The 17392-nt window shown below is 50.4% G+C and overlaps 7 protein-coding genes across 7 annotated transcripts; 2 read left to right on the plus strand and 5 right to left on the minus strand.

Annotated features, from left to right (window-relative positions):
• Window positions 1–736: 736 nt before the first annotated feature.
• PV08_06932 (uncharacterized protein) lies at window positions 737–1174 on the minus strand (the record flags this gene model as incomplete). Its single annotated transcript, XM_016381265.1, has 1 exon — window positions 737–1174. The coding sequence occupies one exon, from the start codon at window positions 1172–1174 to the stop codon at window positions 737–739; it is 438 nt and encodes a 145-aa protein (XP_016234367.1).
• A 1783-nt stretch (window positions 1175–2957) lies between these two features.
• PV08_06933 (uncharacterized protein) lies at window positions 2958–3890 on the minus strand (the record flags this gene model as incomplete). Its single annotated transcript, XM_016381266.1, has 1 exon — window positions 2958–3890. The coding sequence occupies one exon, from the start codon at window positions 3888–3890 to the stop codon at window positions 2958–2960; it is 933 nt and encodes a 310-aa protein (XP_016234368.1).
• Window positions 3891–4638: 748 nt separating this feature from the next.
• On the minus strand, window positions 4639–5870 carry PV08_06934 (uncharacterized protein; the record flags this gene model as incomplete). The annotated part of the gene is made up of 4 exons (XM_016381267.1): window positions 4639–4836; window positions 4895–5032; window positions 5118–5714; window positions 5766–5870. 4 exons carry the CDS (start codon window positions 5868–5870, stop codon window positions 4639–4641), a joined length of 1038 nt encoding a protein of 345 aa, XP_016234369.1.
• A 2626-nt stretch (window positions 5871–8496) lies between these two features.
• Window positions 8497–10150, minus strand: PV08_06935 (uncharacterized protein; the record flags this gene model as incomplete). The annotated part of the gene is made up of 6 exons (XM_016381268.1): window positions 8497–8640; window positions 8692–8884; window positions 8939–9112; window positions 9168–9357; window positions 9413–9575; window positions 9632–10150. 6 exons carry the CDS (start codon window positions 10148–10150, stop codon window positions 8497–8499), a joined length of 1383 nt encoding a protein of 460 aa, XP_016234370.1.
• Window positions 10151–10555: 405 nt separating this feature from the next.
• Window positions 10556–11772, plus strand: PV08_06936 (uncharacterized protein; the record flags this gene model as incomplete). The annotated part of the gene is made up of 4 exons (XM_016381269.1): window positions 10556–10592; window positions 10637–10784; window positions 10857–11606; window positions 11658–11772. The coding sequence occupies 4 exons, from the start codon at window positions 10556–10558 to the stop codon at window positions 11770–11772; spliced, it is 1050 nt and encodes a 349-aa protein (XP_016234371.1).
• A 1107-nt stretch (window positions 11773–12879) lies between these two features.
• PV08_06937 (uncharacterized protein) lies at window positions 12880–15060 on the plus strand (the record flags this gene model as incomplete). The annotated part of the gene is made up of 1 exon (XM_016381270.1): window positions 12880–15060. One exon carries the CDS (start codon window positions 12880–12882, stop codon window positions 15058–15060), a length of 2181 nt encoding a protein of 726 aa, XP_016234372.1.
• Window positions 15061–15221: 161 nt separating this feature from the next.
• PV08_06938 (uncharacterized protein) lies at window positions 15222–17324 on the minus strand (the record flags this gene model as incomplete). Its single annotated transcript, XM_016381271.1, has 5 exons — window positions 15222–16116; window positions 16180–16369; window positions 16433–16575; window positions 16666–16951; window positions 17033–17324. 5 exons carry the CDS (start codon window positions 17322–17324, stop codon window positions 15222–15224), a joined length of 1806 nt encoding a protein of 601 aa, XP_016234373.1.
• Window positions 17325–17392: the final 68 nt, after the last annotated feature.

Below are 17392 nucleotides of genomic sequence, written 5' to 3' on the forward strand. Positions count from 1 at the left end.
AACTTTACAGTTCGTGACCTCACTTGTGTCTTTATTACACTGTGAATCTATGACAACCTTATCTTTATCTATAAACAGTACCGAGTTCAGACCACCTTCCTGATATATTTGTACTGTTGAACAAGAGCCTGAATTAACACTTTCTTTAAGGGAGGCCTGCGGTACAAGGTAAATTGTCATGCAACGCTCAGTTCTAGGCGATGTCGAGGGGCTAAATGGGATGTATTGACGAGTCTGATCTCCCTCCGAGAGAGGGAGATCCCTATCTATTATATAGACAAAAGGAGCGTTCCAAGGGAGGGCTTTCTCGCCGTCGCACAGCGCGCCGCGTGGAGCCATTCGACGATCTGCTTGAGGCGCAAAATGATTGACTATCTTACAAATGCATACTGTGACCGTGACAACTCGTCGTTATGAGTCTACAAATCTATCCTCAAGACACACTTCGCAGCTTCACACTCTCCGCCGTACAGAAATCCTCGCTGCGACTGTGCTCTTGTTAATAAGCAGTTGCCCAATTGCATATGCGCCTCCAGTGGAGCGAGAGATCCCATCATCGGAACTGCGGCCTCTCCCCATCCCCCCGGTTTCAAGTAAGCAAGTGGTGCATTACAATCAGAGAGACACTCCTACGACTCCTGATCCTGCATACATAAAGAAGTGTCCACCACAGCCTGCGATATCCATGTATCCTTGTTTTCCTTGTTTTCCAGTAGAGTCTCGCAGAGTTGAAGACTTAGAAGAAAAGCTTCGAAGCTGCCTCAGCTACGAGTCCAAGCAGAGCGAAAGAACTCGTAGCAAACAAAGCAAAGCGTGGAGTGGGGTAGTTGATAGAGACATGGATCAGACTATGGAACACTCTCAGGCCTACATAAGCCCAGGCTAAAGAGACTGTTCGCTTGCTCTTGATGTTGAGCAGGGTTAATCCGAGTAGGACGGCGTAGAATTGGGTAGGCTGTTCCAACAAATTGTTATAGTTATCTGTCGGCCATTGCACAAAAGCCGGCAACTTTTCTGCTTTCTGCTTCTTGACGGTCTCCGGGTCGAAGGTGACGTTGTACTTTGCAAGCGCAGGGATCCTTCGTTTGTACAACAGGGCTTCCATGGTCAAAGTCCACATGTTGAGGGCGACCAAGGGGCCAAGGAGAGGTTTGTTGGCAAGAAGCTCGGACATGGTGGGCGTTGGATGACCGCTTGGGGAGAACAGAGGCGGGGTTGTCGATTGTTCGATATGACTGAATCAAAAAATGAAGACTTTTGGTAGATAAAGGGAAACAGCGACGCTTGCTAGTGTATATTTACGGAGTAAGCGGTTGGGTAGATTCCGGATGAAATCAGCAGATATTCTGCGGTTTTAACCACTCGGGTCACCACTTTGAGACGTCGCGGTAACTTCGGAGATTCCGCCTCGAATTCGCTCCCCTTTGCTGAATGGGCTGGATCCCGAATTAGGATTATAGGAGCGTCTCCTTATCAGTACGACTAAGAATGCATCAAGGATCATTGACTACTGGAAGGAATACCGAAGTTCAGAGTCTTATAGTGCGTGCCTCGAGATAGTCGTCGAAGCCCATCGACCTCTCTAGTAACATGGTCACTTCAGTACTGGAGTGCACACAGGCAAGCTTTCGCAGTTAGTGGCGACGAGCTCATGAACGATTTTGTCCTTCAGATCCTCGATGAGCTTGTTTACATGGTCTTTGTCAGCTTCCATACTGACCGAGTTTGGGTCGCCCGAACAGTGGCCAATATAGGACCGCTTGCAACCAGTGGGCCCGCGAAGGAGTTAGGTTACAATTGTCCTGCTGTTGCTTTACTTTGATAAGAGCCTTTGTACATTTCAGGCCCGCTGTACTGTTGGTGCCGTTGCACAGCTGGCTCCCGTAGCGGCTATTCATTCGCGCTTCCACAACGCCGTGGAGCTAACAACCGGTTCCTTCTTACCGGACGGTGATTTCAGCAACGTGTCGAGTGGTGTACTTACCCCGTCCATAGTATCCAGAAGTTCTAGCATGTCGACTCGGGTAGCCCGGCTAGCAAGGATAGGGCTGACCAGAGCTTTAAATGCCAGGGAGACGATGATGACATTTCTCAGGGCACTCATGCTGCAGTCGATGTTGAGGTATGGATCGATTATAGACACACCGTATATGTACAGAAAATGTCATGAAGTGACCCTTTAGATGCCTGTTCACGTGCAGCAGAGAGTACGAGACGGAGAAGCAGGTCTTACATCTTACTCTCGCGTCCACGAGCAACCTCCTCATCTTACGAACATTAGGGCTACCTCTACTTCGTTGAGTCCGCGTCATTGACAAAGATGGGGACTGAGGTGCGCTCCAGGTGGCCAGCAAGCCACTTTGAGAGTCTCGACGGGTGTAATTGTACGTCAATACCGCTACGCAATTGATGTAGCGTCACGACCAGGCCATAATGGATGTCCGGATGATGCATGCGCTAATCAGGAGCCGTGATTCATTTGGTGCTTCCACAACATGAAGGTCAAAAGAAAGAAGAAGCCTGTTACGCAGGGAGCCAAGACTAGTACTCGCCCAAGAGCGGAGTAGGAGAAAGCTCGTGTGGATCGGAGATGGTCTAGTAGATGTCGTTGGAATTGGGCGTCTTGGTATGATGGAGTGCGGCTAGTAAGATGGTAGGAGCAGACAGGGTGGACTTGGACATAAACCGTACGCCCAGGACGAAGTAGAAGTGTATATATGTAGAAGTAACATACTAGAAGCCGCTTCACAATTTCCAAGCTTGCGGAATGATTCTATAAGGCTTTTGTTAGTGTCATGATAGTCGGTTGAGCGTCATATCACAACAAGTAGTACCTCCCTCCAGTGTTCGCCTTCCACGCTCCAGTTAAGTTGCCCGTTCCCGGACATGCAGAACCTCTGATCCGCTGTTCGACTGGTTCGACGTTTGTGGCCGGCATCCAGGATCAATGTCACCAATCAGAGTGAGAAAGGATGCTTCTCGAAGTATTCAGGAAGGGTAGTGAGCTTTCCATGGATGTTCTTGGTCGCCCAGCTCACCTTATCCTCGCCTCCATGCCCAAAGTAGCCATACTCAGCTTGGCAAGCAAATCCCTGAGCGAAAAGGTCGCCCATGAAGGGGAGAGAGGCCTTAAATTCGTCGTACGAGACCTGTTTAAAGGTGACCTGCTTCCCTGAGGACTTGGACAATAGAGTGGCAATTTCGGCCAGGCTATAAAACCCCGCCGCGGCGCAGAAGGTTTGGCCGACGTACTTGTCGGGCTCCGCTAGAATAGCGTTGACGAACTTGCCAGCGTCATCTGTGGCATCGATGTAGGGGAGCTTGAGCGTCGCCGGTGCGTTTCGAGCCAGGGTGAAGGTACCGTCATCATTGGGCTTCGGGCCTAGAAATGGCTGGGTCACGAAGTTCTCCATAAAGAAGCCACCGCACCAAAAGGCGCTTTTGATGGGCAGCGTCTTGATGTATTCTTCGCCCTGTGCTTTGGCATCGAAGGCAGTGACAGCGGTATACTTACCCTGGGACATTTTGGAGCATGACGGCAACGTGCTGAAGATAATGTACTCGACTCCTTTTCGGACAGCGATATCGGCAATAGATTTGATGATATTGAATTCGTTCTCCAACGCATTCGGACCCCAGCTGGGTGTCGACATAAGAAAGACAAAGTCAACCCCCGTCAATGCGTGCTCAATCGAGGCCAAGTCTGACGTATCGCCCGTGACGACTTCGACCTGTTGCTCCTTGAGCGCCTGGGCTTTGGATGAGTTGGGGTCGCGACTAATAGCGCGAAGCTTGTATTTTTGGGAGAGTTCAGGGTCGCTCAAGACGTTGCTGACCACCGAGCCCCCTTGGGTACCTGTTGCACCGAATACTGCAAGAGTTTTGGCCATTGGTCTTGGTTTATCAGCCAGATTAGGATACAGTGTAGTTTGAATCGTCTTGGCTCGTGGACTTCTTTCTGAGATGTCGCTTTCTCGGGCAGATCCAAGGCACACTATATACACCCAACTCGTGCGTGCCGCACGGAACTGAGCCACCAATAGAAAAGTGCCCGCACGACAACGGACGAAATCTCATGGTTATCTTGACAGTTGTCCCGCCCCTAAGGCGCCACACCAATGATGAGTGCCAACTCGTCAATGAAAAGGAGACGAGCCTAGTAAAGCCCGTCACATTTCGAGAAATGCTGGTGTGGAAAGCAACGGATGAGACCCTAGAATGTTGAATAGTTGTCCTACACTCCACTTCTGCTGTATCAAATGGCTCTTATCCGCTAGGCACCACTCGGCCCGATACGGACGAAGAGTCTCGCGCCCAACGGATCTTAGTCATCACTCGGGACACCGTCTACCCTTGATCCGCCTCTTCCCCTTGCTCTCAATCATCGATGGATGCGCCGAAGGACGATCCCGAGCCACCCACGGAGCCGGGTGGCTACAGAATCTGGTAGAGTACTGCGGGTGTCAGGCATTTTGAGACCTGCACAATGATTAAAGGTCGAGTCACTGAGGTCTTATAAGAGCGAGAATAGACTTGTATTTAACATAGAGGTCGGGAACCGCCATCAAACCCTCAACCATGTAACTATTAGATAGTTCGGAAGAAAATCTGTCAGTGATATGCCCTTTTTCCTGCAGCTCAAAAACGATCATTGACATCCCGCATAACCACGCGACAATTGAAGGACGGCTTCACAAACCAGTAGCCTGCACATGACCATTCTTCCTTAGGATCCTCTAGTTCGAAATCGAATTTTCGATAAATCTGCGGGATGATTTTGGTGATTTCCAACAGGCTGATGTTTTTACCGATGCATGTTCTTGCGCCGGAGCCGAACTGTAGGATCGATGAGCCCTAGTCACGACAGCCTCCGAAATGAAAATACAGAACTCACTGGAATCCAATGCCTGTTCATACGTCGGAGCTGCTCTTCACTCCCACTCAGCCATCTTTCTGGACGAAACTCGCTGCAATCATCGCCAAATAAACTCCCGTCGTAATGAAGCACCCAAGAGTTGACTCCAACTTCAGTCTAGGGTTCTCGGGACATGAAACAGTTAATCTCTGAAGTTCTCCACGGCCACGACACCACTGGATGGATGGAAGGAAATACGTACGCCGCCGGGGAAAAATTTGCCCGCGATATGTGTCCCTGCCGGAGGTACAACCCGGCTCATTATCTGATTTGTTGCAGGATGGAGACGTAATGCTTCCATAATGACAGCGTTCAGGAAAGGCAGATCCCTAGCCTCGGCGTAAGTGATAGGATTCGAGACTCGGCCGGCTTCGTAAGCGTGTCTGGCCTCCTTTCTCAGTGCTGCAACGTGTTCTGGGTGTCTGGAAAGGTAATACACGATCGCACTTAGGGTCAGACCAGTCGTTTCAGATCCCGCCGCGATGTTTGCGCCGAGAGTGGTGAACACATCCGCGTCTTCGAGCTTCCCCAACTCTCGTAGGCGGAGTAATTTTGTTAGGAAATCCTCCCTAGAGCTCTCGAGCGTGCCATTCTGGCGGCCTTCAATGTGGTACTTGAGGTACTTTGAGATCACGTCAAATGGAATGGGTGCATGGAAGGTGGACGCCACTGCTGCAAGCTTGGAATGCAGGCCGTGAAACAGCCCAACTCGACATGCATACTGGCTGCTATCGTCGAGGGCTTTCATGATGCCGTTGAAGTCGGTTCTTTTCTTCAAATAATCAAAGCTTTTACCAACCTAAATTGAAAGTTAGCAACAGATGGACATCAAAACCTCCTGTGGACAGACCGTGATTTCGCCAATGATATCGAAGGCACAAAATTGCATGTATTTGGTGACATCAAATAGAGTCCTAGCTGATGCAAACGCGCAAAAGGTGTCATCGAGCGCCATGATGACCGAATCGACGGATGCCTCGTACGAGAGAAGTGTCGTAAGCGAGTACAAGGACGCAACCTTTCTCCTTTTCTGCGCGTGCCGATGGACGTCCTGCTCCGAGAAAAGATCTGCTCTGGAAGTATCGGGGTTCCCAAACGCATGGTAGAACTGGCTCTTGGGAAAAAGAGCCCCCGGCCCGTAGACCTTCTTCACGGCATCCTCCGAACAGAGTGAATACCTTCCAGGCGAGAGACGGACGATAGGTCCTGCTCACTTGGTGAGTCATGCCCTTCTCTAAATCGGTATATAGATAAGGATATTCTCCAACCATAATGTTTGTGCAGACCGATGTTAGTCTTTTCGAAATCACCCTGGTGTACCTTGGAAAGTTCCCAAAATCGAGTGAACCTTGCAGCGAATGGTCCAGGAACGTCACGGAGAGGATCTCTTGGCGCGTTGTAGATGACCCTCAAGGTTTGAGCAATAAGTAACAGTAACAACAACGCCGCCACTGACGACCACATCCTATCAGAACGGCTGGAGCTGTCAGGAATGCTATAACATTGGAAAGATTTGCTTACATCTTTGTTCGCCCTGCGTTGACTTCTTGGGGACGTGCTGATAACCAGTAGGCAACGCTGGAACGGAGTCAAATCTGAAGAAGGTCTTGCGGTTCAATTTTCATGCCAGTTGAGTCCATATCTTGTCTCTTCAGCACCCTGTGTTTAAACTCGCGTGAATGTGTGGGGTCATTGCGAGCGGAGGCAAGTCTTTGGTCGCGCGGACACCCCCACAATGTGTCCCCGACACCATCTCCGGCCAAAAGCCCCTGGTCGAGACATGGGAAAACTATTTACCGTCGGTTGTTTCAGCGTCTCGATCGTCCGACTCGCCATGACTGTCCAGACATGTCACGGGGGCGGGCCTGGGACCCCGAGATGGTGGCCGGAACTTCGCAAGGGAGGTTGATCGAAATCATGTGAACGCTGTGTCGCCGATGCAGAACCACGTCGTGTGTGATACACGCCCTCTGTACACATGCTCTAAGTACTGTACAGTACCTTTGATACTTCCTCCTCCTCAGTCTACGTGTCTCGAGGTCCTGCTGTGGCTGGAGCTATTTAGAACACATTGAACACCCATCTGGGGGTTCAAAAGATGAGGTAATGATGGGTAGTCGCACTCACATAGAGGTGGCGGCCGCTGCCAGCGATGGTGTTTTGCAACGCTCATGGTTAGAGGGTAAAATAGGATGTACTGATGAGTCTAACCTCTAGCACTAGGAGTCGGGTCTTGAAATATTTATACGGCAAAAAGAGCAACTATCTTCCCCCTAGTTGTAGGATTTCTCTCCAGCGCATCGGAACTTGCCAGCAAGCCATCAGCCGTCAGCAAGACCCTATCTTTCAACATTAGGTCGATGATATAGCAAAAAACAGTGAGGGTTTGATGAATGGATGGTGCTGCAAGGAGCAAAAGGAGCGCCAGGGCGTCGGCGCTTCGCAGGGGCACTAGGATCGAGTATTTGGGTCGTAATTATGTCATCGAAGGTGCCCGGAACTCAGCCTGTTCAACAGAAGGTACCTCGGAAGAGGTGGAATGGGGGGATGGCGGCGCATAGGATGAGAGATGAGAAGAGACCGACTAGGAGGATTGAGCGACACATGTCACAGGTCTCGATTGGAGTTGTAGTCAGCGAGAGTGGATGTTAATGGATTGAATACGAGGTAAATAATGCATGGTAAGTGCTCTGTGTTTGAGTATGAGTACTCAACTCCGTCATGAAACAAAAGCAGGATATGCACAGTCGCGGGGAGATGTTGTTGGACTAGGCTGAGTTGCGGGCGCTGTCAGTACCGTCTTTACAAGCCAAATACTCCACGCCTAGCGTCTTAGCGCCTCCGGCGGAACGCCGACGCCCTCGCATTCCTTACAACTTTTGCAACACCATCAATTCACTGTTTCTTTCACTGTTTCCCGTCATATATGACTATATTCTCGGCCTTCACAAGGAGGGTTTCTCTCCGTCTAGAACGTCGCCCGATAGAACGCCGCCCGAGGACGGCCAATGGCTCCACGCGGCGCGCTGTGCGACGGCGAGAAAGCCCTCCCTTGGAACGCTCCTTTTGTCTATATAATAGATAGGGATCTCCCTCTCTCGGAGGGAGATCAGACTCGTCAATACATCCCATTTAGCCCCCAGACATCGCCTAGAACTGAGCGTTGCCTAACAGATGTCATCTATTACTATAGTGAGGGTCTTCACCAGCCCAAAGTACACTGCGAGTACGTAATGTTCTAGGCGCTGAGGCCTTGTTGGTGCGCCTTGGGCACTTCTAGGGGCTGCACCTCAGGGGTTGCCGGAGGTTTCTTATAGGGACGATTTGAAGCCTCTGAACGCCAATGCTCTGGATTGCTTGTACTGTAGCTCAAGGACCGAATCCATATATGCTACCAGAGCTTTTCACGAGGACTTCTAACTTGCACATCCTCGATGTAAAGGCTCGAGACATTTCCTTAGTAAACCTTTATCCCCGTACGCATATTTAAACAAAAAGAATTTCTCTCTATCGACCGTGCAAAAGCCATTCATAGAACTCAGTTAAACATCCTCAAATCTCCCAGCGATACCGTAGGCACTCTATGCTTTGAAATCTAAGTCGAGATCTATAGGGTCCGCCTTTGTGAATATCGAAGTGAATTTCTTCCACCAGTAAGAGATATTCATTGCCTGCGCTGCGACAAAGAACAATACCCTCGCGATGAATCGACTCGTGTCAATCGGCTGTGGACCAGTCAGTCTTTTTTCTTGTGAGGTTTGTATTCTGACGCTTACTATGATCGTTGTACCACCACTCTTCTCAACCCAGCCAAATGCCCGGGGAACCATCTCGGCCTCATACTGATCGAGCTTTTCGGCTACCACTGTTGTGGGTAAATATTTGTGCTCCTCTGCATATTCTGCGAGCTCCGTCACCAACGGCAGCATAGTTGCAGTGTCTCTCATAGCAGTGTTTCCACCCATACCACTAACAGAAAGGATTAGCATTGGTTGTACAACCGGAGTGAACATTATCACCCACCGAGCAGGTAGCATAGCATGCATGGCATCTCCCAACAGCCATACCCGAGGATGTCCTTGTTCCACGATTCCGCTTCTTAGCGCCTTTTTGCGCCATGACTTCTGAGGTCTCACGCTCGCTCGTGGCTTGTAAGAATATACTGAAGAGCCACGAAGAAGATCTACAATCTCATGACTATTCACAGGTTAGCGATATTCAGTTAAGGCTTGGGTATACTGTATAGCCGTACTATTCTGGGGCCCACGACCTGATACACGACGCGATAAAATCCCACTGCGCCTCGAGTGGCAATTGCGAGATATTGGACGGAGCCTTTTCTACAGGCACAATGAATGAAAACATGCAGGACGAGAGTTTATCGTCAAAACCCCCGGCGCCTTCATGTATTGACTCTTCAGGCTCTTTATCTGGGAGATAGGCTACTTCAAGGTTAGTCGAGAGATGAGGGACTCTAGAGATAGAAGTTTTACTAACCACAGTAGAATATACTCATATTGTCGGCGTATGTCAGAATAGGATAGTTCTGAAGTACATGGCTCATTGTTCGATATCTTTCTGTCGGAAGCTCACACTTTGAGATCATGAATATATGGGTATCAAGCTCTGAGATGTTGTTTAGTCCAAGCTGTTGGTTGATCTGAAATCCGGTGAGCAAAACAGAAACATAACCCGTAATGAATGGCGGAATCTTACCCTTGAATGGCTTCCATCCGCGCCGATGAGCAGATCACAATCGTCGAACGTTCCGTCGGAAAGATACACCCTAACTCTTTCTGTGGATGTGCCTGGATTCAAGATTTTATATTTCTCAAACTGCTTGCCGCTCACCAAGTGGCCAGCATTCTCGACTGGCTTGGCCAAGATATCTCGCAAGATGACTCGATTAATCGGTGCCGATTTGTTATAAGTTGGAAACTTGGACGCGTCCAACAGAACATTGAAGCTCTTGTCGCAGATTACTGGAGCCCCCGACCGAGAACCATTGGATCTACCAAACTTTCCGATGACTTCTTTGACTTGTTCGTCGTCGAGACAGGCCCGAAATCCAGCTAGGGCGTGAGCGCCCAATCGAATCTGGTAGCCTTCCCGCTTCATGTCTTTCGCCAATCGTTCATACACTGTAACTTGGACATCGTTCCGAATCAGACCGTTAGCCAGGAGAGAACCTGCCAAGCCTGAGCCGACGATGATGACTTTGAATTGACCACCCATCATCGGCTTTGTTACGATTGCTGGTGTTGACGATTTGGCCTTGCAACAGACGTGAAGGGACGAATGAGACTCTTATTAGGCCTACCAGCCCGGAAGTAGCATCGCAACTGGGGGCTGTCGCCTCGTTCACGTCAGCTAGCGAGCTTGCGTGGGAGATTTTTCGGCGGGGCCCAGATGGCAATCTCACGGAGTCGGGCGAGGTGGTGGGGGCTCCCGACCGTCAACAATGGCGACCAAATACACAGTGGTTATGTATTGATCCGGATAATCGAGAACACGAGGAAGACTCAGGCGACAGAACTCAGAAATCTATCGAGCGAGGCTACATGTCCAGGTGATAGATTTTAGGGGAGTATCGAGTGGCCAGATCAACCGCTATACTTCAGGCAGCTATTTTCTCACAAGATGCCACAACAATTTTCAGGGACGTTGGAGTGGTTTGGTATGCCTTCAACCCTGCTACATTTCTCGTGCTCACAAATCTAGGCGCAACGACCTTCCGGCTTCGTACCCGAGGGTTGACGATATTCCTGGATACGTGGCTGGAGAAGCCTGTTTCACTGGGGAAATGTCTGCCAATATCAGATGTCCATGAAGCAGACTACATCTTCATATCTCACGCTCACTTCGATCAGTAAGTCTGTGCAAGGACAAAAAACGATTTTCCTAAATGCTTTGACAGTTGCTGACAGCGTGCGTGATGTAGCTTACCCGGCGCAGACAAGATTGCTAAACAGACTGGAGCAATAGTGTATGCCAACTGTGAAGCTGTCAACCTCCTCAGGAGGGCGGGAGTCCAAGACTCGCAACTGATCGCCGTGCAAGGTGGCGAGCGCATTCCACTTTTCACAAAGAAAATCCGTGAGCAAGCCACCAAGGGAGAAATACCACTTAGGCCAGGACCACCGGGAGCACCGCCTCATCCTCATCCTGACCACGCTGTCTTATCAGTTGATGTGTGGCCAGCCTTACATTGTCTCATTCCTCGTCACGACCAAATTCCAGACGTCATGGATACTGGAGTCATCTACCCCGGCCCAGCACATCCTTATGTTTGCACGTTTGATGTTAACTTTGGCATGAAACATGGGCTTTTGCAGATCGACAAGCATGTGCCGGAATCCCACCAAAACGCGGGCATGAAGGCCTTCATAAGATATATTCGGGACAGAGAGTCCCATGTGTTTTCCGATCATGATGGTGGGCAGCTGATGTACAATTTCCATGTCGACCGGGACCAAAAGGGTTTATTGTGGAGTGCTCACTTGGGTGGCTATGAAGGTATTTTGCGAATGCTCGAACCGAAGCCTCACATCGCGGTTCTTGGGATTGCCGGAATCGCAAACCATAATGGACGGCCATTCAATGGATCAGCTGCCGACTATGTCTCTGCGCAAGTCAGATGGCTTGGAGAGCCGGCACAAGTCATCTGGTGTTTACACGACGAGAGGCAAGTGTGCTCACCCCGAATCTAATTGTTCATGGTGCTAACCAGACCGCCAAACAGTTGCATTGCTCCCTATTACGTAAAGACGGATGTCGCCACACAGAGGGTGGAACAAGAAACTTCGTCCAAGGTGACGGGCATGAAGATTATGGAGCTCATAGAGTTCACCTTCTGATTAGCAAGCATTGCTGTCCAGCGACACAGCGCTCCTCAGGCGCGACCAGACATGAATAGACATGAAGGGATGAGCAAGATCGAATACGGCTAGAATGCCATCCGATGTACGGAGTGCATTCTGACTCCAGCATAGTTTGTCTTCCCCGTGGGATCTTGCATGGCAATGATTTATTCCTGGATCTGCCGGAGTTGCATCCGTACCTGCATTTATATCGTATTCGGCGCTCGGGATCTTGCGTCCCAAAACCTCCGCAAACAGTGGAGAAAGTGCCGGTTGTCGGGCACTCCATCGGGCCATCTCCATACCATTCTGTTCTCTTCCTATGCCGGCACTTCTCCAACCCCCAGTCAAGTTCATCCCCACGACTTGGCCAGGATTTCCGGGGTCAGCCACTTTCGCGTCGGTTAAACTTCCACCTGTCCACAGTGCAGGAAATTTTCTCTGCGCAAGGCAGCTAGCAACCGCCCTCGACCAGTACCAGAGTGTGTCCATTGTTCCACCGTGCCTTAGCAGAGTCCCAAGGGCCTGGGACCAGCACGCTGTACCGCAATAAACGCCCTGTGGCCACATCTGACTGACCGACCACTTGAATTCGAAGATTCAGCTTTGGTTTCTTGCAACCGTCTCAACTCCAAAGCGAAGTCAACATGGCGGGACACGAAGCCTCCAACCCTGCGCAGGCTCGATCAACTGGCCCCTGCTGTACAATATGTAGCCGCACGTTCAAACGAAAAGAACACCTGGATAGGCATATGCAACGACACTCTGGAGAGAGACCATTCGCGTGCCAAGTTTGCAATCAAAGCTTCTCTAGAAGGTGTTTCTCTTGACCCAGCAGAATGATGTTCAACTAACATATTGGCTCGGGGCAGGGATGCAATGTTGCGACACACTGCTACGCATGGGCCTGAGGCACTCGAGTCTATCAACCTGTTACCAGAACACCTCCATAGGCGGCGAGCGACGGCTTGTAGAAAATGTGCCCGTGCTAAGCAAAAGTGCGAAGGAGGTCATCCTTGTGATCGCTGTGTCCGGACAAAATCGTCTTGCCACTATCAAAACTCTTCGTTGTCCAAGGCCCGGCTTGAGTCGGACCACGCATCCATGTTCGAGAAGGACGAATTCGTAAACCCTCTTGGGAATGCCTCAAATATCCAGCCAAACGTTCCCATTGAGATCATCACGCCTAGAGCGAGCGAAAACCCCAACACCGAAGTTCAGATCGACCTAGTTCTTCCGCTGCACGATGTTACTTTCAGCGAAGAGACATATGCTTCAATGGATCCTACTGCAGCCGTCGCGAACGACGTCCCATTCTCGCTGCCGCTTCCCGAACAAGACTTGACAGAAACTTCGTCATACGGCCTTCTCTGGGATCTCAACACTATGTTTCCCACGAATTCTTTCATGTGGACGATGGACACCCAGTACGATAGTCCGTCTAGTTCTCAGCAAGGGGTCTTCGACGTCAGCGCAGGTTCCAGCGAGTTGCTCTGGAATTCTACAACTCAAGGTGATTCTGAGGGAGAAATGTTGCCACCCTCAATCACCACAAGCGTAGGGGCTCCTATCGAGGTGAACAAGGTCAACATGTGCCAGAGCCGTAGCCAAATGCCGGAGCCTGGTGCGGACGATATATCCATCCCCATACTTACTCCTGAAGATGAGCATATGGCTGCTTCAGACGTCTTTGGATATATCCACCGTTTTCCAGCACCGCCATTTGAGAAGATCATGCACTACTACTACCAGCAGCATTCCCTGGCCCCCAATTTTGTTAGCCAGGCCGTCTTTCACACTTTTCTAGAGCTTTACTTTGAACATTTTGCACCAGAGCTGGACTTCCTGCACCCGTCAATTCTGGAAAGCGACCAAGTATCGTGGATACTTTTGCTCGTTGTAGCTGCTTTGGGATCACAATTCTCTGTCTTGGAACAATCAACTAAGATTACACTGGCGCTTCAGGAACTGATGCACAGGGCTATCAAGTCGGAGCTGCCTTCCATTCCGCCCCCAGACGACTTGACGTGGACGCAGACTGTGTTGCTGCGAGATATTTGTCTCTTCGGAAATGGGGGAAAGAAAGGACTAGCATTGCAGCAGTACCACAAGTACACTTTGGCGACGCTATGTCGAGCTTGGGGCTCTGTTCCGGGGGATAGTTCTCTGCCAAACCTTTCCTCGAATACGTCTGAGCCCTTGGAAGAACAGTGGCATCGTTGGCTGGCTGCCGAGTCTCGCATCCGGCTTGCCCATTCCGTCTACCATTTCGAAAGTCTGCAATACATGTTTTTACAATTGCGACCGTCCATGGACCTCTCAGAGCTGACAAATAGCACGCCTTCAACCACAAACTTGTGGAATTGTCGCAGCGCAAGCGATTGGGCACGCCAATTACCATCGTGCAGGGAGACACCGACACGCCAACTCCAGCTTGGATTAGGAAAAGAGGAAGCCTTGGCTGGAGACGCCTTTTGTCGAAAGCTCCAATACATTTTTGCGAGTGTGGAGGAAAAGCTCACGCTAGAAAGGCTGTTGAAATGGCCACTGAGAAATACGCTGCCGTTTGTTAGTGGATCTCAGGCCCGGCAACAGCAAGAAACTCAACCGTCTCACGGGACTCTGGGCGATATTGGATTCATACACAGGCTTGTCCGGGGTTGTGTTGACTCAAGGCTACACAGTCTCTACCCTCAATCCTCCCCGGAGTCTTTTGAGCTGGAACTTTCGGCCACACCCGACGTTATTTTCCCGCTGCTAGCACTGCTCAGGCGAGTTTCGCTGACCACGGTCCACGCCATGTCCGGTTGGCAGGCGAACGAAGAGCAGATCCAGGTTGCGCGTGCCACATTGAGCTCGTGGATGAAGAACGATGCGGTGGTTGCTCGAACATGCCTACGCCACGCTGTTGTCATCTTCAGTGCTCTCCGAGCCAAGACCCACTTTGGCCATTATGATGCCCTTTCGATGCTGGCGGCAGCTTTGTACATTTGGGCGTACGACCAACTGGTTGAGAATGAGGCCAAAGATCCGCAGCACTCGCAGATCTTGCGACTAGATAAACCTGTCGGCCAAGATGCAAGGACGCGATGGATGGACGAGGCCCGAAGTACATACATTCACATCCCAGGGATCGGTATCCTAGACGGCCGTACCAGTCCCCTTCGGACACTGCAGGAATTAAGAAGGGTTTTGAAGACCAGGACGGGCTGGCCCGAGATACGCACTTCTCTTGTTACGCTGATTGGACATCTCCTACAAGGTCGACGGCCTAGGATGGCTTGATGGACTTGCTACATTCATAAATTTTGGTACGGGAATCGAGCAAGGTCAGTGATATTTGCTAGTGGGATGCTGTGATAACTCTTGGGAATCGGACTGGTTTCACCCTTTACAACGGTTTTTAGTTCGGGGCTAGCTAATTATTTCGCTACCGAGCGGCCACATCAGTTCGAAAGAGCCAAGTACAGTTTTGAAGGGTACTTTATGCCGGTATGGAGCTCGTGCTTTCCAACGTTGAGGTTGCGGAATGACTTGTCAAGACCTTCGTACTCGGGAATGATAGGATGATGACCCATAACGTCGAAACGCATGGATTCGCCCTCGTCAAAGACCATGCCGCCAGGCCAAAGTGAGATTTCCAACTTCACAATCTCTCCTGGGTTGATCTTCTCTTCTTTATCATGTGGATGCCAAACGTAGGCATCGCTCAAAAGTTGCCTCTTCTCTTCGGGGTACCCTGGCTCCGTCTGCACGTCTCGATGCGACGCACGCAGGCGACCGTTGGGGCCGATGTATCTGTAGATGTTCTCCATTGGGATTTCTTCCTCGGTTGTTCCCTCGGGCAAGTCTTCAAATGGGATGTTAAAATGCTGTAACTCGTGGTTGTCCTTGTCGAGCTTGCGGATCACAATGTACACGTCCATATCATTCTGGGTAGGCGTCGACATGTACAGTTCGGCTTTGGACCAGCCGCAAAGCTCGGTGTATTTGTCAAAGGTGTAAGTGAAACCCAGAGACGATTTCGGTGGCATTGCCCACGCAACGTCGCTGTCGTAACTGACTGTCACTTGCTGAGTGCTGGGTTGTTCGTATTGGAGGCGGCGTGTCGTTCCGTCCAGAAACAGCGTTTGGTATGAGAAGTTCTCGGGAGGGTACTTTGAGATCACCCGGTTGACAACGCTAGGTCGATTGTACCCGAGCATCGACAGTCTCATGCATGGAGTCTGTTCCCATCCGTTATTCTCGTTCTTGAGGTAACGGTCAAAGAACTTTTGGAGCTCGTCAGTGTTCTGGGGTTGATAGATGTCGTGCCATTCTTGTGTATGGTGGATTCGGAGCCTGTAGGAAAGAATGTCAATTTGTCAGGTACTTGTAACACTGTACGAGCTGGGAGAGTCTAACCATTTCTTTTTCGAGGAAGACATGAAGAACCCCCTGATACTGCCCTCGGTATGTAGCCCTGTGGAGTAGCTGACCAGGGCATACATTGGGACGTCAATGTTGGCTAATTGGGGCTTTTTGTCCTCCCAGTACGCGTTCCACGTCGAATATGTATCAACCATTGTCTCAATGTCTTCGCGCCTATTTTGTCCTGTAGATAAGGGGAGATGTCAGTAACTGAGATGGCAACAAATTTTTCCCGGAAGAAACGTACCAGGCACAAAAACCTCCAAGAGGTGATGCCAGAATGAATAATCCGGTATTCCACCACGGCAGAGTGATTCGCGGTAGAAATCCCCAAGTCCTTCCCAAGGGGCCAAGGCCTTCAAGTGCGGTGGTTTCTCGGCACCGATAAACCTGATAGAAATGAGTCAATAGCCAGAAAAGAACTCTGGGGCATGATGTTTCTATTATGGACCCTGAAAGGGTGCGAAATCCGTCACATACCACTGTGTCGAGCCAAGCCAAGAATTTCCAGCCATGCCTACTGCGCCATTGCACCACTTCTGGGTTCCAATCCATTCGACCGTGTCGTAGCCATCACGACCCTCCTGAGTGCCGTAAGCAGCCATGTCACCTTCGCTCATGAAAGTTCCACGAGCATCAGGATAGACCAGTGCGTAACCACGAGGAATCCATTCTGCTGGATCCGGAGCCTCGAACTTTTCCAGGCCGCTCGTCTTGTTGCGAGGAACGCCCATCCGATACTTTAGATTGTCAAGACTGTGCTTGCCTATACGAGCCTCAGGTCAACCATTTGGGTCCTGCAAGAAGGTTTGAGGTGTCGTGGACTCGTGGTTTGATGTGCACGTACCGACACCAGATTTTCCGTAGATGCTCCAGCAGAGAATAGCAGGGACTGGGTTTTTGTCTGCATCAACAGGTCGGAAAACGTCCGTGTAGATTGTGACTCCATCTCGTAGCGTTATGGCGCAGTCTTTCTCGAAAATCATGTCCACGGGTAATGGTCGCCTGCCTTCGTCTTTGACCCATCCCTTGGGAAGAGTTATTTTCTCATAACCATGCTTGATCCACAAATTGGGAATCTCCTTGTTCATCGGCCGGTAAGCCACCTTGATACCATCCAAGTTGTTGATAGTGGCCATCTTGAATACTCGTCCCTGGGCTCTCCTTGGAGACGGTTTGTGTGCAGAATACCAAAGCCTGAAGTCAA

Source organism: Exophiala spinifera, assembly GCF_000836115.1.
Source record: "Exophiala spinifera strain CBS 89968 unplaced genomic scaffold supercont1.5, whole genome shotgun sequence".
NCBI lineage: Eukaryota > Fungi > Ascomycota > Eurotiomycetes > Chaetothyriales > Herpotrichiellaceae > Exophiala > Exophiala spinifera.